Source organism: Myxocyprinus asiaticus, chromosome 50 (genome assembly GCF_019703515.2).
Source record: "Myxocyprinus asiaticus isolate MX2 ecotype Aquarium Trade chromosome 50, UBuf_Myxa_2, whole genome shotgun sequence".
In the NCBI taxonomy this organism is placed as follows: domain Eukaryota; kingdom Metazoa; phylum Chordata; class Actinopteri; order Cypriniformes; family Catostomidae; genus Myxocyprinus; species Myxocyprinus asiaticus.
This window is the reverse complement of record NC_059393.1, coordinates 19,930,001-19,948,361: the sequence shown is the minus strand read 5'-3', so window position 1 is coordinate 19,948,361 and position 18,361 is coordinate 19,930,001. Positions and strand designations below refer to the sequence as shown.

The 18,361-nt window shown below is 36.9% G+C and overlaps 1 protein-coding gene across 1 annotated transcript in view; it reads right to left on the bottom strand.

Annotated features, from left to right (window-relative positions):
• The window catches only part of LOC127438767 (aryl hydrocarbon receptor-like), a 56,892-nt gene that overhangs the window by 34,981 nt on the left and 3,550 nt on the right, over positions 1 to 18,361 (bottom strand). Inside the window, exon 2 of the mRNA XM_051694609.1 lies at positions 18,343 to 18,361. This exon is cut by the window's right edge and continues 169 nt beyond it. Coding sequence (XP_051550569.1) covers positions 18,343 to 18,361 — 19 coding nt within the window. The remainder of the gene's footprint in view (positions 1 to 18,342) is intronic.

The window sequence follows — 18,361 nt, the reverse complement described above, 5'->3', positions numbered from 1 at the left end:
GAGGTTTTTACAGATTTAGGTCACTTTTTGGGACAATTTTGTCCTCAAACTATAGCTAAGTAAACTGTATCCACATTAGATACTATGCCGATCTATATTACCTAGCAATTTACAGTACACGTTTCAGATGCATTGAAAGTTGGCTCGTCAATAGTCTATAATAATTATAATTAGATTTATATAAAAGCAACAGATGTCTATGGTATGTCCTCATTTAGATAACTAATGAACTAAAAAGCCAGTAACACTGCCGAATCAGTGCTTTAAGCAATGTTTCGATAACACCGAAGAGTCAGTGTTTACAGTCCTCAGGAAGTCAACCAACCAATAGCTAACTTATTTATTGTATGACTAAGCAAATTAAACTGGGATAGAAGAAAGTATTTAACTTTAAGGGAAAGATTAGAATCCATTATGACGGCGACAAGCTGTTGATCGCCACAGTTAGCGCAGGAGCTGAAAACGGGGCTTTAAGAAGTTTCCGTGCCCCTGACAATCCTTCTTATATGCTTCAAAGACCGAAGGGATGTTTAAGGCCCTGTTCCCATGATCTTTAGCTCCTGTCCCATAGTGCTGAGACAAAGGGTGAAGGGCCACAGCGTAGCACCGACCGAACTCTGCACGCAAGCACACATGTATGTAATAAGACGCTCATTTACGCAAGCTAATGACCAGCAAATTAGGGAGGAACAGAGGTAATTCAAACCACACTTCATTTAAACTGCATATTTGTGCTATAAATGGAACATCAACAATCGTCACATGAAAAGCAAGGAGAATTCCATTAAAGCAAAAACTCAACAAGTGAAAAGTCAGAGGGGTAAACAGCTATTGGCAAACTGTTTTTGTTTTGCCATAGAAAAATATTTTCAAAGTACATAATGGGTGAATCTCACAAAAACATGTCTGGGGCACATTTAACCCCATAATCAAAATAAAATAATTATAATTATATTTTAATGATATTTTGCAAAGAAAATCAGGTCTATTTTAGGACCATATAAGATTTTTTGCATTGTGAAATTATTTTTATGACAATTAAACACATTACTGTAATGTGTCTTGATGTTTTAGTTTAGATTTTCATTACTGTAATAAATTAATGTTTAAAATTATTGTATTAAACCTTTTCCACTGTAATAAAGTTTTACAATGATTTGTAAAAATTTAAATAAAAATAAATAAAAAGCAGTAAAAAACACTACTACAATAATTTAATCTATAATTAAATTGTAGTAATGAGAATTGGGGGGAGGGGGGTGCCTAACTGTCATATTTTAATACAACACACAATACATAATGTTTTGCACTTTAATAGACCTGAAAATAGGCTTTGTTTTTGATAAAAAACAAACAAAAATAATACAAAAAACCGATACGAAAATGTTCTTGACAGATTTAATGAGATTTACCGGAAAAGAGGCAAAAAAGGCTAGCAGTGTAGCGAACCAATACAATTCTTGTTGTTTTTTTTTTTCTTAAAATGTAAGTGACTGTCATTTATTAATATGAGATAATATGAATTATTATCCTTTGAAAATGAGAGACTAAAGTATGAGTAATCATTTGTATTTCAACTGAAATACAACCATGAAAACAATCTGTGCTACGCTAATTTGCTTACTGCTGCTAAACTTGCTAACAATAACACCAACACCCTCTCTCTCCATTCAGTCCTCTCTCTTTGTCCAAATCAGAAAGAACAACGCAAACTGTCCTCCTCCCATGCTTTCTGTCCGTTCAGACAGCCATAAGCACTTGGAATTAACATAGCTAAGTGTCGTCATACATTAGGTGACAGATGAGTTAGCGAATACCGTCGGAGCATTTCTGGGCTCATTCACATGCGTTTATGTAGCGGCCCCATTTTAGGTCACTGCACATTGGGCCCTTGAGTGTCTCAGGGAAACTTTGCGGACAGAGGCTCGCAAAAACCTGCGCTAAATATTTTGGCTTGATTACATGTGGTTTTAGCGAAGGGGCCAAAACAGCTGAGTGGAACTTTTAATGAACTACTTCAAATGTCAGTGCTATTTTTGTCACTATGGAAAATTAGAGGGCTAAAAGTTATTATTAAATTCTCAGTAATATGATTGGATAAGCTTTGTTCGAAGCTGTAAAATCGCAGATACATGCACATCTGTTACTGCACATCAGTTGAATTCTAAATTAATGTGCTTAGTTTCTACAGTTAATATATGATATAGTTGTGCAAATATAACAGAGTTAGAACTATATATCTTGGATTACACGCCAGTGCTACAGACATGAATAACTTCAACTCTTGTGACTTGTTGAGTAGAGGGTGATACTTTCCTAAGAAAATGTTCACCTGACAGATAATAGGGCAAAAACATCCAATAGACATAGATTGAAGGAGGGACCTGTGTCATATCTAGGGACTAGAATATCATAGGGACTTGTGGAGGGCCTTCTTGATTTGGACCAGTTATAAACTATCTAGGAACCACCCAGAATATCTTTGCAACTGTATAGCAAAATACTAAAAACTAGTGATCGACCGATATGGGTTTTTTAATGACCGTTGCCGATATCCAAAAAGCAGTGTAGCTGATAGGCCAGTACAATGCCGATATATCACACATTTTAATATAGTAAGTAACATAAACATAAAATTGAAAAAAATGAATAAACTCTTATTTAGCATCATATTTACTCAATTTTACACTAAACTTTAACATAATAATATAAAATATTAAAATATAAAATAATATTGTATTTAAAATGGAAGATAGCAGTTTCTTCTGATTTATGTTTAGTCACCAAATTTTAGTAATTTATTTGCTATTGAAATGTTAATATATTAGGAAGAAGGAAATAACAGTACACACAGTAGTCCAGGAACCATGGATGGCATGTTTGCATTAACAATCGCATTTTCTCCAAAAATACAGAATCAAACCAATTGTACATACAGTGCATAGTGAATAAGACATTTACTCATAGCGCACGTGAAGTGCTTTTACTTTGAAGATGCATTCGCGTGCTCGATCCAACGCGAGCAGCAGCAATCTCCTGAAAGTTTAAATGGCCTGGATCGCCTGTTTGGATTGTCACGGACTGACCGTCCTGATTTGTGAATCAGAGGAACTTTTGATCCTGAAGTTTTGTTTCTGGCTGATAGAATACACGCTTCAGAGGAAGATATTAGATGAGTGCTCGACGGGAAGAAATCACTGGATTTTCGTGAGGTTCGTGAATTACATCTGTTTAAACGAGATATGCACATATATGCAGACGGTATATGATATTACTTTTATTTATATTTTTCTTTTTATCATCTGACAAGACATTTAAAATTTATTGAGGAGAGAGAGGGAGAATGAAACAGGCGAGCACTTTAACATTATGAGCTCAAACACGTCTGCCGTGGCTCTGATATGCGGACCGTTTAAATGACACTGTGTTGCACAGCGGTTTATTACGATGGCACGTAACAACAAAACAAACTGTGACTGGTCGTTTCCATATCTCAGTTGCTTCATATGCAAGCAGGCGATTCTCAGCACACTCAAGAAACAAATCGGCCAAATGGGAAAATGTATCGGCCGATGCTGATAATTAAACAATTCTGAATATCATCCGATTTATTGGCCTCTGCGATATATCGGTCGACCACTGCTAAAAACCACTGAGAACTCCTTAGCAACTGCATAATAATATGCTAAAAACAACTGCATATGCTAAAACCACCTAGAATACCTTAGCAATTGCATAGCAATATGCTAAAAAACATTGATAACTCCTTAGCAACTGCATAGTAATATGCTAAAAACAACTTTATATGCTAAAACCACTAAGAATACCTTAACAACTATATAACAATATGCTAAAAAACCACTCAGAACACCGTAGCAACTGCACATGCTAAAACCCATCCTGTATACCTTCGCAACTGCACAGCAATATGCTGAAAACCAATGAGAATACCTTAGCAACTGCATAACAATATGCTAAAAAACACTCAAAACACCTTAGCAACAGCATATAATAAAAACCACCCTGTATACTTTTGCAACTGCATAGCAATTTGCTTAAAACCATTCAGAACACCTTATCAACTGCATAAAAATATGCTATAAAAACACTCAGAACAGCAACTGCATAGCAATTAATGCTAAAAACAACTGTATATGATAAAGCAACCCAGAATTCCTTTGCAATTTCATAGCAATATGCTAAAAATAACTAAGAATACCTTAGCAACTATACAGCGATATGCTATAAATCACTCAAAACACCGAAGCAAATGCATATGCTAAAAACCACCCAGCATACCTTCGCAACTGCACAGCAATATGCTTAAAACCACTCAGAATACCTTTGCATCTGCACAGCAATGACCCAAAGCACACTAGCTACTGTATTGCAATGTGCTAAAAACCATTCAGAATACTTTAGCTACTGCAATGTTGAGAACATATAAATCGAATTCAATCAAGAAAGACCTTTTGAAAAAGTGATGTCTGTATGACACTGCAAATCTGTTGTATATTTCAGCAAATTTCTATAGTATTTAACATTACTAACGTTCTTTCTCATGCATGATGTTGTAAAAGATTCTAAGAGGACTGAGAGGCATTTTGTGTGCTTTATTTCGTTAGAGAGAATGAAAAAGGCAAATAGAGTAAGAGAGCATGTTGGCTATCAAATATTAACACATGGGCCTTTCTGCACACGTCACAAGTTGATGACATCACAGCAGCAGACGTGGGCGTCTGCGAGTGGCCCGAGGCAGTGGGAAGATCAGTTAAGATTTTGATGGGCCCAGCTGAACGGATGGCTCTGGATAGGAAGGGGTCGTCTGCTGGCGTGGTAAGAAACGAAAGCGACAGCCAACAAACGATAAAAACATCACAACAGCCACATCTCAGCACAGATCAACGACTCTTCGCAAGCCAACACTCTTGCCGTCTCTTTCTCTCCCTCCCCCTTCTATCCCACTTTCTTTGGCAACATCTCATTCATTCATGGCATAAAGATATGCTTAGCGCAGGCATACAGAGCCTCGCTAAATGCTAATGTGTGAGAAGCATCTGGATTGTTTTTGTCAGCACAATATGAAACACTATAACACAACAAACAAGAAAACATGCATTTGCTAACATTAGCAAACATTTGCTAGCATTGCCATTGCAAATATTTGTAAGAATTTGTAGCTGCTATTATAAAATAGTTTGTTAAAAATTTGGTTTAAAGTAGGGGACGTTGGTTTAGGATCAGTATACAAAATGTTTTATCAAAGTCACCAACACAGCTAGCATGCTAGTCGTATATGCTCCCTAAAGACACCCAGACACAGAATTAGAGGATCGAACCACTAATTACAATTGGTTAACCATGCATAATTTATTAGTTATTCATGACTGGGTGGGATTTTGTCAGTAGGGCGGAGCAAATGGGTTCCATGACAGGTAGCATTTGCAAGAACATGGCATGATGGCTACTGAATCATTTAAGATGGACTCTGTTCAGCAGTTACATGACCTTCAAAGCTGCTATCGACAAATCTCTGCTAACGACAATGAGGAAAAAAATGCATTTTAAGGGAGGCACTAATAAAATTCAGAGCACTTAATATGAGCACTGTGTGTGTGTGATTGTGTATCAGTGGTTTAGTGTGCAAGATAATCCTAATTTAGCCCACAATCTCCCCACCCAACAACAATAAAAAGGTTTTGGAAATTTCTGAAAATGCTGTGCTCAGCAGGATGTATTTGGTTGGTTTTGAGGTCGGCGGCAAGTCACTTTAAGCATAAACCTGGTGACTTCCCAGTGCTTCCTCTGAGCTAAGTGGAAAATTGGCTTATGGGAGTTTAGTGTTAACAGTCAAATCTCTTTGATCTCTCTCTCACACACACTTAAAGGGAATTCACCCAAAAATGAAAATTCTCTCATCATTTACTCACCCCCAGGCCATTCCAGATGTGTATGACTTTCTTTCTTCTGCAGAACACAAATTAAGATTTTTTAAGAATATCTCAGCTCTGTAGGACCATACAATGCAAGTGAATGGTGACCAGAACTCAGAAAGTCCAAAAAGGACATCAAGACAGCATCAAAGTAATCCATTAGACTCCAGTGGTTAAATCCATATCTTCTTAACAGATATGATAGGTGTGGGTGAGAAACACTTTCCACACTTTCACATTAAGCCACCTATTTGGTTGGGGCTGGTCAAAGATGAATAATTATTGTTAAAAAGTACTGGTCATCATTCACTTGCATTGTGAAGACCTACAGAGTGGAGATATTCTTCTAAAAATCTTCATTTAGGTTCAGCAGAAGAAAGTAAGTCATACACATCTGGGATGGCATGAGGGTATGTAAATAATGTGAGAATTTTCATTCTTGGGTGAAATCCCTTCCATAAAGGATGGAGAAAGCATATCCTTCATTAGTTTTCTCTGCAATTCAACACATTTACCCAAGGCAGTCCTATACAATTTTCCTCGATCTTTCGACATATAAGAGGTCATTGTACTACAAAACATACTGTAAGTTTCAGAACTCAAAACTTCCTCCTCACAGCAAAAAGACCATTTGTTGAAACCTAGCTGCCAAAACGACTCGCTCCCTACTTCCTCCACATTGTGATGTCACACTGTGTTAGACACTTGCATCTGACCGCCTCCGCAACAACACATCAAGGACTAATTTACCTTATCACTTCTGTAACCCCGCCCAGTAGCAGTGAGCAGTGAGATGGCAGGTCAGTCAAGAAAAAGAGAACCAATCATAACAGTGGGCATTTACTGTCAAGTCTTAAAGGAGGTGCAGCACCAAACCAAGCTTTTCTGACAGAGGGTCAAAATGAGAAAATGTCTATAGTGAATGCATATTTTCGTAGTTAACCTCAATCTCTAAAACACTGAATCATATATATATTTCTCGTGTTGAGTAAAATGTGCTCCCGAGCCATAGCGATGTCCGATTTGTGAGTATATCCATCTTTTGAGTGTGTTCTTTCCAATGAAACGTCTAAATGATTCATAAGTGAATTTGAATTATAACATTCTAATTTTAAAAATTCTTATCCAGTAATCGCGAACAGGAAAGATAATCGAAAAGTCATGGAAATGTCCAATTTCGAATGTGGCTCATCGTATCAAATTTGAGAGCAGGAACTGTTTTCGAGAGCAGGAATCTGTATTACAAGCTTTGTGATTGGTACTCTGGAACTGGTCCGTGTACACTGCATTCTGAATTTTTGATAATGTTCTTAATGTTCTAAATAAAAAATATAACTAATGATTCTGCAGAGTTGTATCGTGATGGACATGATTGAGGCAGGACAGATGACAGATGACGTTGACCAATCATGTTTCAGGTCCACGCAAACAAGCCCACAAGCTGCATTCTCATTTTATTTATAACATTTTCACATTTTTGCAGATTTCTTGAAATGAAGAACCAACATTAAAAGTGTATTTTGTATTTTGTTTTTCAATTTCAAAACAAAAGACAAATGAATGCAAAAAACACTGACTGTAAAAGGACCATAATTTTATTGTTTTTTAATTTGCAAATAATAATCAAAATTTACGCAATGTACGTGAACCACAATTTATATCATGCTTTTCAATTTCGAAACAAAAGAAGAATTAATGCAACGTACATGGATTATTATTAAATAATGCATTACAATTTTGAAGAAAAAAAAATGGAATGCAATGTTCACGTAACATAATTGATATTGTTTTTTTTTATTCCAAAACAAAAAGCAGAATGAGCACAGTGTATACGGATCATAATTTATATTATGTTTTTCAATTTCGAAACAATAGTCAAATGAACGCAGCATGGATCATAATTTATATAATGTTTTTCAATTCCGAAAGAACCCTGCCGAATGAACGCAATACACACAGAACATAAATAATAAAAAAACAATAATTCAATTTCAAAACAAAAAATGAATGAACAAACGTACACGGACCTGGATGAATTTTTTTTTTTATTATTTGCATGAAAGATTCAAAACCCAACATCCCTTCAACAGGTTCAGCCTGCTGATAGCTGACAATATTTAGAGCAGAATCATTAGTGAGCATGTTTATATCTGACAGCTGCAGTACACTTAACACCAGTGAACAACATCTGTCTTTTGCATACTAACTCTGCAGTAAGCCAGCTGCAGCCACAGCACACAAACAAACACACACAGTTATTAGAGTAATATAGTGTCTATGTGTGCATGCATATACACAGCGTGTCCATCCACTGGATGTGCTCCTAATTTTGAGTGTGTGTGTTAACAGTATGTGTGTCTCCTCTGAGCAGAAATCCCGACCACATTCCTCTCTATTGTACTGTAACAGTGGGGCGGAAGAGAGCGGAAATGCGTCAAACAGAGGCAGGGAGGCCTCGATCTGGGGCCGGTTATGGATTTTTTCACCCTCTGTGCTGCACTGTTATTGCTGAAATTATCCTACAAAAACAGTAACACTCTGTTGTTTAAAACAGAACTGTTTATAGGCAACCAAAGAGCTTAAAAGACTCACCGGAATCCCATTCAACAATGGGCACGGAGAATACAAATGCGTCCCAAATTAGTTAACATGTTTGAGATTTAAACCAGAGGATTCAATTTTACTGCTCAGACAACCCGGCCTCATGACAAGTCGAAATAATTAGTACACAAATGAAATTGAAGTTCTTTGTTGATTGTTTGGTCTCTATGGGAATAAAAGTCATACCTTTTCATACAAGCCAAGTTGTACAATACCTTACAATTTCGCCATCTCGTACGAATTATTACGAATTGTCATGAGATTGTAATGGCTCAGAAGTTGCTCTTTCCTAGCTCAGGAGTTCTTCACTATATTTTATTAAGTATCAACGCTGTCTCAGATTTTTCTCCAACAATTCCCTGGGAGGAATAAAATTGTTTGTTAAATTGATGTTCAGAAGAAATCTCATTTGTGATTCGTTCCTATGGGGAAATACAATTAGCATGATCTAAGACTACAGGAATTTGGCATACCAGCTTTTGGTGTACCAGGAAGGTGTGTGATGGAGGCCCTTTAGGTGTAAAGCCACAAATTGTTGGCCGTTATGCAATTTACACCTGCTGTGAAGATTAACATGGCCAACTGGGACTGCTTTAGTAGTCATGATGCAATAGTTTGGCAGAGAAAGGGAATAAAATAGGTCCAAATGTATCGATTCACAGTTTGAAACTGGCTGCAAACATTTCAAATTAAAGTGGTTAATTTGAAATATCACTTCAATAACAAGGTGCAAAAATCGCCTAATGCCTTGGCGAATGTTTCTCATTCCATTAATTCAATGTACTGAGATCGTAAATTCATATTTGTTGACATTACTATGGTATCTGATCTATAAATAGATCAAAGTTTAAAAATCACTTCACAGATTAACGTCTGACTCACTTAAAGTAGAGAGATACTTAGCCTGTCGCTCAGAAAGAAAGGAAAATTAAGTGCATATGTGACTCTGATACAGCAGGGATTTCTGTTATGTGGCAATTTAGGGAATTTGATCTACGGAATTTGATTACATCACTGCTCACACAATTTCTGGGAAAGCAGATAAACAAACCCATGAACAAAAATTTGACAACAATGTTTGAATTTCTGAGGCATTAAATCAGAACCAAAGCAACCTTTATTTGAAATTCGATAAAGAGTCCATCAATAAATCTAATCTTTTCCATGTGATTTTTTGAGTTTATGTCCTAACAAGCTGTGACCATCAACAGCGTCGAGAAATTTCAACAGACTCTGGGTTAATATTTATGATGCGTTGCACTGGGTAGCCCCATCCACAATGACATCTCATTGGTTCCTAGGATTGGCAACTTTTTTGCAACGTAAATATAGGACACTTGAGCATTTTGAGCGCTTCAATATGAGATATTTCGCCATCCAACAGGATGTTTTGCCGCTTTAATACAGCGTTCCATATGGGACGTCTTCGTTTAGGCCAAAATAAGGCCACACAGCTATATATTACACATCAAACATGTTCTGATTGCCTGTGATTTTGTTGCTTTGCAGCATTTCACTTTTAGTGACGACCGAAAAATCACTTTGTTTTCAAAACTTGACAAGTCACGCCTAGTTAGTATGAGATGTTACAAGGACACCTTACCTACAAACACTCAAAATACTGAACTCCAAAGTCAAAGGACACAAAGGATTTAATGATACACATAATAGTCGATCTTGAGCTGTGCCAAACCAGCTAAAATGACCGTGACACTATAATCGTAACCCTAAAGCACCCAAATAAAATAAGCCGAATGTGAAGACAGTCCAGGCAACATGCTGGTACAGTGATTTTATAATAAGACTGTAAGGGCTTTTCCTTCTATGGCTAAGTAAATATTTGTTTCACTCCGTTTTTAAAGGATCACTTTCAATCTGAAATTGAAAATCTGAAAATCTGAAAGAGTTTTACCTCAGTAAGATAGAAAAGAAGAAAAAATAAGTTGAAAGACTGACCCCTTTATTTTAATGACCTCTAATAGGTCCTTTAAAGGTACAAAATGTGTGACATGCTACTCAATGTAAGAAATCCAGTGTGAAAATTGCTTTGACATTGTTCACACACGCACGGTCACGTACCTGGCTGTAAAGAAAAAACTCTGGTAATGTTGCCTAACAACACTACAATCTAGTCTAACTGTCTGGTACAAACATGGAAAAAGCGTGTTCGATAGGCTAATGTTTGAAACAGTTTTTTGTGATTGCATATTCAAACAGACTACCACAGAGAGGCAGAGTACTTGGGTATAAGGATGTATTATGTGTGTGAGTGTGTATTGGTAAGGTGTTCCCGAAGTGTTCCTGCACATACTCGTGCTCTTCGAAAAAAAAAGAAAAAAGGAAAACGCAGGTTAAAGCGTATATTTATTTCTGAATATGCCACCCATCTACCATTGGTCAAACAAACAGATAGTCCCGCCCTCAACTCACGCCACTGGTTGAGTAACGTTGTTGGGGCGGGTCTAAGCGGGTCGCTCAAAACATACAGAGCAATTTTCAAAGCGCTTTTTGAGATAATTAAACAATTTAAGCTTACTAATAGTTGTATATTAAGCTGGGATAGGAGAAAGTATTTTATCACTGAAAAAGTTACATACTTTAGCTTTAAGAGGCCACTGATCTGCTCAGGGAAACTCCGTCTTCTATGGCACAGCCAAACTCTCCCTGCGTTTAAAATGGGATAAATCCACCTACGAACGGCACTTCTAAAGGGGAACAATCGTAGCTGCCATGCTAAATGAAGGGACGTTCCAAACCGAAGGGCTTATGACGCTGAAGTGCGTTCCGAATTAACAATATTTTTGAGCCCTACACCCTTGAACCCTCCCAAGCACTCACTCTGGAGGGTAAACCCTTTGAAGGGATTAGGGCAAATGGATGAGTCATTCGGAATGGAACGCACCCTCAGACTTGAAGCAACCTCACCCCGTTTGGCCAAGGGTTCAAAAGTTCACAGCTGCCAGTCTGTTTTTGCAGGCCCTCTCTCGCTTTTCAAAGGGATCTCGGCATGAATGTAAGTGGATTAGCTCTGGAGTTTTTCTACCAAAACACTTTCATCTGGCATCATTCTTTCACGGCTTGGCAAGACACAGAGGGCAAGTTGTGAGGCGAGATAGACAGACGGACAGACAGATAGAACAATCAATCAAAAGAAAATGATCGAACGAACAAACAAACAATAGATAGATAGATAGATAGATAGAAAAGAAAGTGATGGATAGATGGAAAGAAAGAGATGGATAGATAGATAGATAGACAGACAGACAGACAGACAGAGAAGACAGATTGAACAATTAAATCACGATCGCTACATTAACGCACGAACGAACCAAAGGAATTAACGAATGAGCGAACGAACAATCAATAGAACAAACAATTAAATCACGATCGCTACACTAACGAACAAACAAACAATAAAACAAACAAATAAATTAACTACGAACAAATTAATGACAAACAGACAGACAGACCGACCGACGGATGCATATAAAGAACGAACGAACGAAAGATAGATAAAAGAACAAATTAACAATGAAATAAATTAATGAATGAACAAACTAACGAACGATAGACAGATAGATAGACAGATGGAAATATTAACATTTAAAATCAATTTATATTAATAAAAGCTTCTCCTTGGATTTCAAACAGCACATTTAGTACCCATGTACAATCATAAGTGAACACAACACAGTACTGCTCATTGAGGTCAGTAAAGTCAACCAAATCGAAATTAAATCACAAATGAGCTTCTGATCATCTCATAACTCGGTCACCACTCACCACCAGGTGTCAATCAAGCTATTCTGTGTGTCTTAAAGATAGGTTAAACTCCATCATGCCAGAACAAAACTCAGCTTTGTTTACTGTTCTTTGTGCAATCACACTTTCAATAGCTTAAGGTCCCTAAATGGTCAATGAAAGTGTGTTTTGGTGAATAGTAGAGTGTTTCCCCAACACAGAAACAGTAATCCAAGATAAAGACCCACCTAAAGAGGCGTCGGACTGGGACGCTTTTGTGAGAGAGAACGGCCACACTTTTCTGAACTGAAAATGGTCACTCCAATTTGTCTTGCACTTTGGAGCAATAGAAGTTTTTCTAGTGTATGACTGGGGCGCTAAGCAACCAACAACCCTCTGTTGGCGAGAATACAAAGAGACAATGGAAAAAAGTGTGCCAATTTGGTCAATTCAAGAGAGAGAGAAAGTAGTGAAATATCCACTATGTGGCGCTAAAAGCAAGTTATCCCATTTTCTTCCCTGCTTCCCTACCCTAAACCTCAAACCTAAACCTAACCGATAGTGTCAAAAAAATCACATGTGAGATGAAAAATGCAATTGCTGAAGCAATCACGTAGTTTTGTGGTGCTTCTACAACACTTTGGGCTCATGTGACGACTCGCGCGCTTGTAAATGTAGCTGGTTATTTAATGCGAACATTAAAATACATCGCTTTACAAGTCATGCGCTACAGTACAGTCAGTTATTAGATGTCGTAAGATAGCATTGTGTGAGGAACAAGGCGAAAAGTAAATATTTGTGAACTGATCTGCATGTTGATTTGTGGGAAATTAAATAAAGGTAATTCTTGTTTTAGCGCCCCCTAGAGTTTCTCCAGGAAACTGCCGCAAAACGTACAACCAGCCACGTAAAACATGTTTTAATGAAACCAGGTAGGAATTTTTCCATGACTGAGGACACAAGAATTTACAACCACAATTTCCCAATCTCAAAATGTCAAATGCTAGCTAAACAAAAAATATCTTTCTGTGTCGAAACTGGCCACAATCAGAACCATGCACATTAATGTAATAATCCTTAATAATCAGCATTGCTTATGTCTACGTGTATTGTAAACCAAAGATTAAAACAACACAACACTGTTGTTGTAGCATTAAACCAAACAAACCACTAGCGGCTGATTCAGTCCCATAACACAATGAATCAATCTAATCGCAGCTCAACTAGTGAATCTTGGCAAGACATTGACAGAGAAATAAAACAAGGGAATAACTTCACATGTTTTTATTTGCATGTTTTATAAATGTCATAACAATAAGCTTTCCATAAATCAGCAGTCAAAGATCTGCCAAAGTCGAACTCACAATCTTCCATCTATCATATTAATGTCTCTCTCTCTCTCTCTCTCTCTCTCTCTCTCTCTCTCTCTCTCTCTCCCTCTCCATTCACTTGGCTTGTCTCTTTCTCTTTCTATATCTCTTGCTCTCATTCACTCTCATTCTTGATATGCAGAGCAATGTATCAGACTTCCCATGATATGTTGGTGCAAGGCAGTCCTTCTGAGACAGAAACATTAATTACACTTGGATATTTTTATTAGAAACTATAATATTAACATAACATTATGAGTGAAGACAATTTCCGAATGTCTTAGTGTTTGGTTAGGTTAGCTTAGTTGAACTTGGTATAGCATTTCCTACTAATTTTATGCCATATTGTTTCATTTTATTTCCAGACCAGCTAAATCACATTCGATACACGTCATATTTCTCAGAATCCGTGTGCTCAGTAACAACACAGAGCACAGGATTATTTAAAATAAATAGATAAAAAACAACACAAGATGCTAAGAGCCTCGGACAAAGAAAGAGATTGAAAAATAAAGATCTGGTTCAGAGTTTTAATTCGTAAGTACCCAGCATGCATGCAAAGATTAAGGACTGCCCCGTGTTAACATGGCAAAACATGTAATCACCAAAAAACAGGAAAAAGCTCACAATGTGGCCTTGCAATAAAGCATTTAAAGAATATCACAGGATCCAACATTGAGATTTTGGATTTTGTTTTAATTCCATATGTAATGGATGTGAAATTGTTGGCAACAAAACAAAACAAAAATTGGGGAACTGTAGAGTTGATCACACAAAAATGTAATTATCTTCTTTCTGGGGAAAATAAAATCAGTAAAGACTAATGATAATAATGTGAAAATTCAAAATTAACAGCAAATTTGTTCTTTGCTAAGGCAAAAAATATATATACAGGTGCATCTCAATAAATTAGAATGTCGTGGAAAAGTTCATTTATTTCAGTAATTCAACTCAAATTGTGAAACTCGTGTATTAAATAAATTCAATGCACACAGACTGAAGTAGTTTAAGTCTTTGGTTCTTTTAATTGTGATGATTTTGGCTCACATTTAACAAAAACCCACCAATTCACTATCTCAAAAAATTAGAATATGGTGACATGCCAATCAGCTAATCAACACCTTTAAAAAAAAGCAAAAATCAAGGTTACATTGAGGCACTTACAATGGAAGTGAATGGGGCCAATTTCTGAACATTAAAATAATAACAGTTTCAAAAGTATAGCCACAAAACACAGACAATATGCGTGCCAACATGATTTTAGTGTGACAAAATCACTTACTAACATTTTCTGCGTAAAGTTATAGCCATTTTACAACTTCGTTGCTATGACGATATAATATCAACAAACCCTCAACCTTAAAATGACTGTAACAGCTCAAACTTTACAGCTCAAATAAATAATAAACGCACTACGCAAAATGCAAAGCAACACATTATAACCACTCAAAACTTTCTAGCAACTGCAGCGCAGCACTAAAAACAGTTTAGAACAGCCTAGTAGTTGCATAGCAATGCACACTAAAACATAAACATGAGTGCATCAATACACTAAAAATATGAACACCCTGGACACTGTATAGCAACACACTAACAACCACTCAGACCACCATAGTGACTGCATGTCATTGTACTAAAAACACTCAGAACGCCATAGCAACTGCATAGCAACACACTACAAATCACACTGAATAACCCAGCAACTGCAAAGCAACGCACAGAATACCCTAGAAACAAAATAGCAATGCACCAAAAACCATGCAGAAACCCTAGTGACTGCAAAGCAATGCATTAAAACCACTCAAATCACCCTAGCAACTACATAGCAATGCACTAATAACAAGTCAGAACACCCTAGCAACTGCATAGCAATGCAAAAAAGCACACAGAAGACCCTAGCAACTGCATTACAGTGAAATAAAAACCACTCAGAACACCCTAGCAACTGCATAGCAACGCATTATAAACCAATCATAACACCCAGGCAATATATATATATATAGACAGAGAGAGACAGAAAGAAAAAACCAAGAATGCGGAGAAAAGGATGAGCAGAAAAGGGTGAGACAGCACAAAGAGGACGAGGAAGTTTAATTTGGGCCTTGTTTTGGTTGCCATCGCTCCAGTAAAACAGCACGTTTCTGAGGCATTATAAGTGATGGAACACTGACCTACATTCGGTCAAGAACTTCCCTTCCTATCCTAAGACACCTGATCCTGAGTCAGTCCATAAACATATTTTATCTGACACATTTCATGTTAAAAAGTGATATATGATCTGGATGAGCCGTTATAATGGCTCAGTCATTTTGTGGGTTGAAATATACTTTAAAGTGAACATGAAATCAAACTTGACCTTATTTACTTTCTAAAACAAGAATAAGATGTTGCTGTGAAAAAAAAAAAGTTTGCTTTTGTAATCTTTTCATTATTCAACCCCTCCTCTCTAACATCCAACAGTTTTTTCTAAAATGTCTTCAAATATTTACTTGGACACACTGTAGGTCATATTACGGATGTAAAACGCGAGGCGAAGACATTACAAGTTTATGTTAATGTTTTCCAAACATTCCGGCATCTCCCATTGGTCAAACAAATAGATGGCCCCGCCCCAAACTCACACCATTGGTTGAGGCAATCTTGCTATGTTGGGCTGGGATTCGAGAAAGCAATAAAGAAAATGACACGCGACCTCTTTAAGGAACATCCAGCTCGACATCTGATTCAGTTTGATTTGATTAGACATTTGTTTCGGTAATGTTTAAATAATAACGTTTCTTTTTGATTATGTTCAGACATCAAACTACTGTTGGATAGCAATAATATTAGGACTGAAAGTAAATTGAATGACAATTAATAACAATGATCTCTCTAAAAACATCAACATCGATAAATATCAGTGACACCCTTTAACAATTGGCCATTGTTATAAAACAATGACACAGAATGATTTGAAAATGCAGATACAGGACCATTTCATGTAGATCACTCAGTCCGTCTCTCACATATTCACCTTAACAGCCATTTTAAAGTCCTTCCTTAAATAAACACACCCCTCCATTTTATAAATTCTTTAAGCTTGTTATGTTTAATTATTCATGCCTGAGAGAAAGCCAGTTCCCGCAGTGCAGCACGTCCGCGCTCGTTTAATGGCGAATCGAGCGCGGAGTCACAGAGACAATGGCATATTTGTCCAATCATATTACAGTTCCAGACTCGTATTTGCTCAGAGTTTGTTTTTCGTTGAGAGAGTGGGGACAATCAGTGTTATGCTTGCAGGACTGTTGGCTCACACAATCGGCCGCAGAGTGAAAGTTTGGATGTTTTGTTTTGATACTCATCCGTAAGCTGGACAGCTACAACGAATGGATGAATGAAAGTGTTTTAATAACGGGATGGACATCTGGGCCCACTGCAAGCAACGAGAACTTCGGCCAAAAGCTTTCAGTGTAAATAAAGAACACAAATGTTCAAGTACTGACGTTGGTGTTCTTTTAATGCAAAACTTAAAACAAACAAATTGGCAGAAATGCTTTATGGGAATGGAATGTCAGTAATGTGACACTAACAAGACAAAGAGTTGAAAACAAATCTAATCTGCTTGAGTATCTAAATCTGGGAACAGAAATACACATTTACGAAAACAAATAAAAAACATCAGCCAGCATACCTGCATGAACCAAATCAATCAATCAATCATCTGTCTTTCTGTCGGTCTATCCATCTGTCTATCCATATATCACACTCTACTTTCTTTTCCATCCATCCATCCATCAAACTTTCTTTTTTCTAACTATATTTTCCATCCATCCATCCATCCAACACACTCTTTCTTTCTATCTTTTCAATCCATCCATCACACTCTTTCTTTTTCTTTCTTTCTGTCTGTCTGTCTATCTTTTCCATCCATCCATCCATGCATCCAACACACTCTTTCTTTTCCATCATCCATCCATCCATCCATCCATCCATCACACTCTTTCTTTCATTCTATCTATCTTTTCCATCCATCCATCCATCCATCCATCCATCCATCCATCCATCCAACACACTCTTTCTTTCTTTTCCATCCATCCATCACACTTTCTTTCATTCTTTCTATCTATCTATTCATCCATCACACTCTTTCTTTCTTTATTTCTTTCTATCTATCTTTTCCATCCATCCATCATCACACTCTTTCTTTCTTTCTTTTCCATCCATCCATCCATCATCCATCTATCTATCTCTCTTTCTTTCTAATCATCTATCTATCTATCGCAGTCTAACAGTTTATGTAAATTAAGTCTAACAGTTTATGTAAACTAATAGCCTCTGATTACAACAAATGTGAGATGTTTGTGTTTTCATTTGTCCTTAATGTAACTCAGGATTAGGATCATTCCACTGTCACAACAATCTGACTTTGCATACTCAAATATTACATCACCACATTCCAGAGTACACAAACACATACTGTACATGTTTACATATATTAGCTATCTTGATATACATCTGTTTGTATTAAGCTTATTAGTATGGACTAAACCCTACCCCCGAAAGAAAACCTTTTGCATAAAAAAAATAAAATAAAAAAATAAACATTATTTACTGTTTTTAGGAATCATTTCTACAAATGAGGATGTCCCAAAAGGGAGGTTTAGTCAGATTTAGCTCACTTTAAACACACAACGTCAGTTTGCTCCACATGAACTCACCAGAGAAGAAGTTCTTAGC